Raw genomic sequence first — 9,776 nt, 5'->3', positions numbered from 1 at the left:
CCTTAATTGGTTTCTTTAAAATAAAATTTTGGCTTTTTTTTCACCCAGAATTTGATTTCTCTTTTTTTCTTTACCTGTTTTAGGGCCACAATAAAAACAAGAGAAAATACAACAAAGGGTTGGGAGGGGGTGATTATTCACGAATTGTTTTTTCAAAAAATTAAAATAATGAATAAAAATGGAAAGAAATATTTATAACTTTAATTGAGACCTGCTATAGGACTCATCTTTATGGGGTTTAAGTTAGGTTATTCCCAGAACTAGTCTCTAGCAATATATAGGGGTGGGGGGTCGGGGTCATCCTACAGAAAGCGAGCTAAAACACAACTATAATGCTCTTAACGAGGTTTTAACACACAATGGCTTTAAATCGAAGGCTTCCATGCACTTTTCAATCTGTCCGGGCCGTCTGGACTATATTGTCTCGACTCCACACACGCCATCTGCTCGCCGTATTAACGACGGCTTGAAGTCGCCATCCTTTCGCCAAACCTGACGTAACTCAAACTCGACGAATTTTGCCATTTTTGTTTGAGCCGCCTCGTCGAGAAGAAAAGCTTCCAGCAGCTGCAACTCAACCTCGGTCTTAATTTGCCCGCTGACGTCATCGCCTTTTTTAAGGAGCTGCCAGCCGTTCTCCGAGAAACAACGGAACAGCGTTTGGGGAACAACAAGTCACCCGGGATGCTCACTTCTCTCCCGGCGGCGTGTGTCGCGCGTCCCCGACGAGACTTGGTATGCATGTTAAAAGTGTGCGGGGCCATGTTGACTACGAGAGCGGTTCTGTTCGGCAGAGCACAAGATGAGAGCTGAAAGTACCAAGTGAGTTCAAGCGGAGCGCCCTTGTTAGCTTCAGGCTAACTTTTGCTAGCCAAGTTTATCGTCCCGGCTGCAACCGCTATGGAAGTCTCTTCCCTCACCGGCTTCCAATTTTTTTAATGAGTTGGCTTGTTTCTTATCCTCGTTGTTAAATAATATGGAGATATGGGGACGCTGTTTGCGTTTACGGGTTTTTGATAGATAACAATGCGTTGTCATGGCGACCTGGCTGACGAAGCAGGTGTGCAAACCCACAGCACAAGATGGGGGTGCATGTTTTTTTTAAACTCACAACTTTTCTTTTATTGTTTGTTTGTTTTTTTTTTGTTTTCAGCTCCGACCACTCCAGTAGGATGTCAACAACTACCGGTAAGTTTTTCCCCCCTCCGATATTTAAAAAAAAAAAATCAACATTGAATTGAATGCTTATATTGTCATCATACAAGTATAATGAGAAGCTTCACCACGAAGTGCACAAATACCAATGAGCAAATAAATAAATAACAATAAATAATAAATAAAAATTGGATATGCTCCAGCACCCCCCCCCCCGCGACCCTAATGAGGATAAAGCGAAGAATTAATGAATGAATAATTGTTATTTATTTGCAATAGCTGTATCTTAAAGACTTGCTAAGAATTAAAACTAGCAGTGTTTATTACTGATAATTTGTTGAAAGCTTATTGTATTTTATTTTATTAGAGGATAGAAAACAATTCTGAACGGAGCATTTTTTTAAGAGTAATGTAAGAAAAAATAATTTCTTTAGGAGTTCATTCGTTGACATTTTTTTTAAATTTTCATTTCAACATGGGGCAGCGATTTTGTGTGTGTAGGACTACCCCAAATTATTTTTTTTATTTTCCCCGACTCATCTATCGACTATCTTGACCAGGGGTCCCCAAACTTTTTCCTGTGAGGGCCACATAACTTTTCCCTTCTCTGATGGGGGGCCGGTGTCAGTTTGTAACAGAAAAAGTGTGACGATCGTAGGGGAGCTTAATTTTTTTAAATTGTTTTCCAGAAAGCCACACATAACCAAATAACCCTTTCCATGTTCTTTACAGAAAAAAAGTCAGGAAACATATAATAACACTATTAATGAAATAAATAATAACTAAATAACCCTCTGAGTTCTTCACAGAAAAAACAGGAAATAAATAACACTTTTTATGAAATAAATAATAACTAAATAACTCTCTCTGGGTTCTTCATAGAAAAAAAAGCCATGGAACATTAACTTTCTGTTGTGCCATGCACAATCTTCTCCCTTTGCTCTGAAGTTTATGCACGACACCACAACCGTCATTACAGAATCCCACCTCAACATTTTGCAGCACAGTGCTTGCTGGTGAATTTGGCAGTGGACTCGTAGCGGGGCGGTGAGACCCCTTTTTTCCAACTCCCGGTTCATGCGTCCCATTATTAGACAGCGAGTTTCAGCCACCATGCTAGGAGCCCCGACAGTCGTGATGCTAGCTAGTTTTGACCAGTCCAGGTCCAACTTCTCCATGGTTTGGCACACTTTGTCAAAAATATCCTCTCCCGTTGTAGTCCCTTTGAGACTTTGGAGGGCTGCCAGATCCTCGCAAATCTCAAAGTTTGCGCTAACTCCACGTATAAAAATGAGCAGTTGCGCTGTGTCTTGCACGTCCGTGCTTTCATCCAGTGCTAATGAAAAAAAGTCAAATTATTTCGTCTTCTGCTGCAGCTGGGCATATACATTACTCCCGATTTCTTCAACGCGTCTGGTCATTGTACTCACCGACAGACTTACGGCATTAAATGCATCTTTCTTCTCGGGACACACCTCCTCCGCGACAGTATCCATACATTTCTTAACAAACTCTCCGTCAGTGAAAGGCTTACCGCTGCTTGCTATCAATTTAGCAACCCAAAAGCTGGCCCGAACGGATGCCTGGTTCTGCTGAGATAGTAGTCCACTTTTTCGCTTTGAGAGTTTGTCTGCTCGTATTTGGCCTTGCAAGCTATCATACTTGTCTTTGTGACGGGATTCATAGTGTCGGCAAAGATTGTATTCTTTGAATACCGCCACCGTCTCTTGACAAATGAGACAAACAGCCTTTTCTTTGCATTGAACAAAAAAAACAATCGTTTGTCCACTCCAGGTTAAATACCCTGCATTCTGAATCAATTTTTCTCTCACCTAACTTTTTTGCCATTATTCCGTTCTCAAACAGGTTGCAGTTTTTATATGCTTGAATAGTCCGCGATGGTCCCAGGGCTCCGCCCTCACCTGCGATCATCCAGATGTCTCGGTAACACTGCTCGTGCATGCAACGGTGGACGTGCCCGCCTGCATCAAAGGGAAACACACTCCCCGCGCGTGTCACCAAAGAAGCAATGCGAAGCCCCGCTTCACTGGGATGATTTGTGGGCTCAGCAGGGGTGCAATGAACCAAACACAAGATTAAAACGTCCCAGTCTTCAAGGCCAAATAGGAAAAAAAATCAGATAGTGTCTCTGGTATTGTTCAGAGGGCCGGTCCAAATGTGCCGGCGGGCCGTAGTTTGGTGACCCCTGATCTTGACGATTAGTTGATTTGTCTAACAAGTTGTTGTTGTTTTTACCTATCATATGATTATTTTAGGAATTTTTCGAATTTAATAGTTATGGAACAATTATTGCAAATCTTTTTTATATTAAATGATGAAATTAATTTTATGAATTTAAACAAGCAAGCGCATATTGCCGAGTTTGTAAGGCCATATAATTATTTTCAAAGCATATTGATTATGAAAGGCAATACACACATACACACAATATGTTTTTTATTTATTTATTGCACTTGGTGGGAAAATTATGCCCCCCTGGATTGTCTTTTTGTGCGTCCAGTGTCTGAACCACAGGTGTCAAAGTGGTGGCCTGGGGGCCAAATCTGGCCCACTGCATCATTTTGTGCGGCCCGAGAAAGTAAATCATGAGTTTCTGTTTTAGGATCAAATTCAAATGGTTATAGATTCATTATATTTCCTGATTTTGCCCTTTTTAAAATCAATCATTGCATTTTTTAATCCATTTTTTTCTTGTGTTTTTAGTTCAAAAAGCATTTTGTAAAATCTAAAAATAAATATACATTTTTTTCTGTTTTCCACTTTTAATATTGAACATAATTTAAAAAAAATATTTTATTTCCATTTGAAATAAAAAACATTATTAAAAGACATTTTCCAATACTAAGAAGAAAAAAAAGCTCAGATAAACATTGCTTTAGATCTATAAAAACAGACTATTTAGGGCTTTTGATCCAGTTCTTTTCATCCAATTTTAAAAAATAAAAATAATATAAATATTAGATCTAAAATGGTCCGGCCCACACCAACCCGAGTTTGACACCCTCGGTCTGAACGAATAAAAGCAAAATGTTAATATTAATAAAAATGGTAAAGATCTGTGCTACTCAGGACAATACTGTCAACAAATGAATAACTAAAAAGAAAGCTCTTTAACACATTCACTGCTACTTGACAATGATAGACGCTCATCCTTCTTTTCCCAGCTCATATGGATTGGACGTCTAGCCCCATCAATGGCAGCCAATGAGTGAAATTGCTGTTTGATTTGTTTTGCAACTCCGATACTATTTAGCAACCGGATGGTGTAGTGTTTCGCTTGCCTGACTTCGTTGCATACCAGCATGGGACAATGTTCCCTCTAGGCCAGGGGTGTCCAAACTATTCCACAAAGGGCCGCAGTGGGTGCGGGTTTTCATTCCAACCCATCAAGATGACACCTTTTCACCAATCGGGTGTCCTACAAGTGCAATCAGTGGATTGCAGTCAGTTGCTTCTTGTTTTCTTCAGAAATCTCATTGGTCAAAATGTCTGTGCTGGATCGGTTGGAACAAAAACCTGCACCCACAGCGGCCCTCGAGGACCGGTTTGGCCATCCCTGCTCTAAGCTGTGCGCGTGCGCAATTGCGCACTACTCTCGTCTTCTCTGCGCACAGCAAATCATATGGAGCGCACAAAATAAAATCCCAATTTTATTATTATTTTTTAATTATTTTTTTATTTTTTTAGCTGTGAGGCCGACACGCGAACCACTCATCTGCCGGGCTGCCCATTCATAGATATTAATCATTACATTTTATTATTACTAAATTATTTATGTGTAGTAGACATACACCTGCTAATGGCAGGTGTGATACTGGTGTGTGCCCAGAGCGAGCAATGATGCTGTTGCTCACACCGGTACTCGGTGTGCTCAGGGAGGTTGTCTTTCTGCCCAGACAAACAAAAAATTAGAGGGAACATTGGCGTGGGATCAATTCCCGCTCGATGGTTGTCTGTCTCTATGTTTGCCCTCCGGCTTACTGGCGACTGGGCTGGGTTAGGCTCCAGCACCCCCTGTGACGTTTTTGAGGATAAGTGGTATGGAAGATTAATAGATGTTATTAATTGTTAAATAATTATAAATAGTCTATACAGACGCTCCCCTACTTACGAACGCAATTGGTTCCAAGCGATTGTTCATAAGTTGATTCAGTGCTATATTTTGTATTATAATTTATGTTTAAGGCTGATATAAGTATATTGAAGGTTTATATAAGTGCATTTGTATGTTTAAGGCTTGTATAAGTAACACGCATTGGTTTGTACTGAAAAAAAAAACATTTAATAAAATGGAGAGAATATGTACAGTACTGTAGAGAGAGAGAGAGAGAGAGAGAGAGAGAGAGAGAGAGATTTATGTATTAGAAACTGAAACTTTCAGAAGTCACTGTGTTCCAGTGGCAAAGACAATGGGTCAGAACTTCAGGTGGACTCGAGTTCAATTCCACTCTTTGCAATTCTCAAATTGTTTATTCAGGTCATGAAAAGGATAGATATAACTTCCAATCACGTCATTTCAGAAGTCACTGTGGTCCAGTGGCAAAGACAATGGTTCAGAACTTCAGGTGGACTCAAGTTCAAATCAGGAATGAGTTCAATTCCACTCTTTGCAATTCTCAAATTGTTTATTTAGGTAATGAAAAGGATAAATATAACTTACAATCATGTATAGGCGGGCCGCCTCGTGGTGTAGTGGGTCAGTCACCTGCCTGCGACATGGGTGTCGAGGGTTCACGTCCTGGTGTCGCCAGTCAACAACTGTATGGTGTCGGCAGTCAGCCGAAGGCTGACTGTCGAACACCACCAGGAACCCCCCCTCTCCCAACTGTCTTCCGGTCAGCCGAAGGCTGACCGGAAATATTGTTTTGCTGAAAAAAATGACTAAGTCTTTATTTGAATGAAAAAAGAATTACCCATTTACTGAACTACTAGTGTAGTGATTAGTCAAACGAGAGCGGGATTCGAACCCCATTTCCCACATGGCAGTCAAATCCAGTAACTTGAGGTCTGTCTGACCCATTGTCTTTGCCACTGGACCACAGTGACTTCTGAAACGAGATGATTGGAAGTTATATTTATCATTTTCATCACCTCAATAAACAATTTGAGATTTGCAAAGAGTGGACTTGAACTCACTCCAGATTTGAACTTGTGTCCAACTTCAATTTCAACCCATTGTTCTTGCCACTGGACCACAGTGTCTTCTGAAATAAAGTGATTGGAAGTTATATTTATCCTTTTCATTACCTCAATAAACAATTTGAGAATTGCAAAGAGTGGAATCAAACTCACTTCTGATTTGAACTTGAGTCCACCTGAAGTTCTGACCCATTGTCTTTGCCACTGCACCACGGTAAAGTTGGAAGTTGTATTTATCCTTTTCATTACCTCAATAAACAATTTGAGAATTGCAACAAGTGGAATTGAACTCACTCCTGATTCCCGCCTCATGTTCTGACCCAATGATTTTGCCAGTGGACCACAGCAACAACTAGAAGGTGAAGAATCAGAAGTCAGATTTATTCTCCGACTCTCTTAGCCTTACTTGCTATGTCATTTTTTAAAGAAAAAAAGCCTTACTATACTATGTCGTTATTTAAGAAAAGAAGCCTTACTATACAATATCGTTTTTTAAGAAAAACAGGCTTCCTCTACTATGTCGTTTTTCAAGAAAAAAAGCCATGCTATACTATGTCGTTTTTTAGGAAAAAAAGCCTTACTATACTATGTCGTTTTTTAAAGGAAAAAAGCCATACTATACTATGTCGTTTTTTAGGGGGGGAAGCCTTCCTCTACTATGTCGTTTTTCAAGAAAAAAAGCCATGCTATACTATGTCGTTTTTTAGGGGGGGAAAGCCATACTATACTATGTCGTTTTTTAAGAAAAAAAGCCTTACTATACTATGTCGTTTTTTAAGAAAAAAAGCCATACTATACTATGTCGTTTTTTAAAGGAAAAAAGCCATACTATACTATGTCGTTTTTTAGGGGGAAAAGCCATACTATACTATGTCGTTTTTTAGGGAAAAAGCCTTCCTCTACTATGTCGTTTTTAAAGACAAAAAGCCATGCTATACTATGTCGTTTTTTTAGGGGGAAAAAGCCATACTATACTATGTCGTTTTTTTAGGAAAAAAAGCCTGACTATACTATGTCGTTTTTTAAGAAAAAAAGCCTTACTATACATGGTCTTTTTTAAACAAAAAAGCCTTACTATACATGGTCATTTTTTAAGAAAAAAGCCTTACTATACATGGTCTTTTTTGTAAATAAAAAGCCTTACTATACTATGTCGTTTTTAAAGACAAAAAAGCCTTACTATACTGTGTTGTTTTTAAAGAAAATAAGCCTTACTATACTATGTCGTCTTTAAAGAAAAAAGCCTATACTATGTTGTTTTTTAAGAAAAAAGCCTTACTATACTATGTCGTTTTTTACGAAAAAAAAAGCCTTACAATACTATGTCGTTTTTTTAAAGAAAAAAGCCTTACAATACTATGTCATTTTTTAAGAAAAAAAGCCTTAACGAACGCAATTGGTTCCGAGCGATTGTTCATAAGTTGAATTTGTTTGTAAGTTGATTCAGTGCTATATTTTGTATTATAATTTATGTTTAAGGCCGATATAAGTATATTGAAGGTTTATATAAGTGCATTTGTATGTTTAAGGCTTGTATAAGTAACACGCATTGGTTTGTACTGAAAAAAAAAACATTTAATAAAATGGAGAGAATATGTACAGTACTGGAGAGAGAGAGAGAGAGAGAGAGAGAGAGAGAGAGAGAGAGAGAGAGAGAGAGATTTATGTATTAGAAACTGGCCAAAAGAAGCGACCTAATGACGATTGCAGTTTTCTTCTTTTTTTCATCATAAATGATGCGGTAGCACTGTATGGCATCATTCAATTGATTTGCAAACTTTGTGCAACATTCAATATTTGGGTCCTGATGCGGTAGCACTGTATGGCATCATTCAATTGATTTGCAAACTTTGTGCAACATTCAATATTTGGGTCCTGCTGCTCGATCTTTCTGTTTATAAATGGTACTGACGGTCGAACGATTCAATGCCCGTGAAACGCTCACCACTCTCACGCGCATCAAGCTTCGTTATTATTGCCACTCGTTTCAAATGAAATGGCTTGCCTCTTCCTTGCAACTCCCTCAATAGAAGCCTTTAGCTTTTTACCAACCATATTCAATATTGGATGCATGAGATATTTAATGATACAAATGAAAAAGGTTCTTTGCACACTGGAGATACATTCACGCACTTCCGCATTGCAACGAAGAAGAAGGTAGATGCTGGGTGAGCTGAGCTCTCACAGCGCCAGGCGTCGGTATTAGCGGCGGAAAGAAGTACTACTCCGAAAAAGGCGCGAAATACAAAATTGGACTTGCGAACATTTTTGGACTTAAACGCAATTTGCAGACATGTTCGTATGTACCATTGTTCGTAAGTTGAATGTTCGTAAGTAGGGGAGCGTCTGTATTCTGCTCATTTAATGAAATTGAAGGAATATAACACTGCGTACATTTTGAAAAATCCAAGAATTGAACTCTTGTTTGTATTTCCTTCTGCCAGCTGAGGTCACGAGCCAGCGTGCCCATGAGCAGCAGCGGCGTCTCTCTGTTGTCAATTTACATCTCTTGGCCAACCCGGGAGATTCACTCTTGCTACAGCACAGCTTGGACCGTCTACTACGCCGCCTTTGCCCGAGCCTCCATATCTTTCATGTATCGGAGAGGGCATCTCCTCTTAAAGGCAGTGCTCGCCTCTGTCCGCTATCTGGTATGTGCACAAGGTTTTACATGAAATGTTCCTTTTCAGGTTACTTTGCAAGTCAGTTGTTGAGATGAAAAGTTTAAATTAAATTTAACTACTCCGATTAAATGTTTATTTAGTGTTGAGTTGTAATGAGTCGTTTTAAAATTGCTGTATTTAGTTTTCTTGAGTGGTTAGCGTTGCAGCCTCACAGCTCTGGGGTCCTGGGTTCAAATCCAGGTCATTTCCCACCTGTGTGGAGTTTGCATGTTCTTCCCGGGCCTGCGTGGGTTTCCTCTGGGTACTCTGTTTTCCTCCCACATCCCAAAAACATGCGTTATAGGCTGGTTGAACGCGCTAAATTGCCCCTAGGTATGAGTGTGGTGTGAATGGTTGTTTGTCTCCTTGTGTCCTGCGATTGGCTGGCCACCAATTCAGGGTGTCCCCCACCTCATGCCCGTAGGCAGCTGACATAGGGTCCAGCACCCCCCCGCCCCGTGCCCCTCGTGAGGATGCTTCAGAAAATGAAAGGAAATTAATGATTTGGGAGGATACACTGCTCTCTGTTGGCAACAGTGTATATGATTGGCTTGTATTTCTGTATAGGTGCGAAAACATGTATTGTGGTAGTAATTCTGGGGGTGATCCTACTACACGGTTTTCGTTTATCGTGGCCATGTCTGGTCTACATTAACCGCAATATTCGAGGGTTACTGTATCGCCAAATTATATCTTGAGAAAATCGGATTAGATGGGAAGTCAAAAAGTCAGTTTCGGGATATTCTTGCCTATGATGTATTTTTCCGTCATAAATCCTTATTTTTACTTTTCTGCTCC

The 9,776-nt window shown here is 39.8% G+C and overlaps 1 protein-coding gene across 1 annotated transcript in view; it reads left to right on the top strand.

The window, feature by feature from the left end:
- The first annotated feature begins 472 nt into the window (after positions 1-472).
- Positions 473-9,776, top strand: part of fam124b (family with sequence similarity 124B) — a 12,753-nt gene continuing 3,449 nt past the window's right edge. Inside the window, exons 1-3 of the mRNA XM_077611886.1 lie at positions 473-822; positions 1,154-1,188; positions 8,760-8,966. Coding sequence (XP_077468012.1) covers positions 803-822; positions 1,154-1,188; positions 8,760-8,966 — 262 coding nt within the window. The 5' untranslated portion in view covers positions 473-802. The remainder of the gene's footprint in view (positions 823-1,153; positions 1,189-8,759; positions 8,967-9,776) is intronic.

The sequence above is a fragment of the Stigmatopora argus genome, chromosome 10, assembly GCF_051989625.1.
Source record: "Stigmatopora argus isolate UIUO_Sarg chromosome 10, RoL_Sarg_1.0, whole genome shotgun sequence".
Taxonomy (NCBI): Eukaryota; Metazoa; Chordata; class Actinopteri; order Syngnathiformes; family Syngnathidae; genus Stigmatopora; species Stigmatopora argus.
This window is presented reverse-complemented; position numbering and strand designations above follow the sequence as displayed.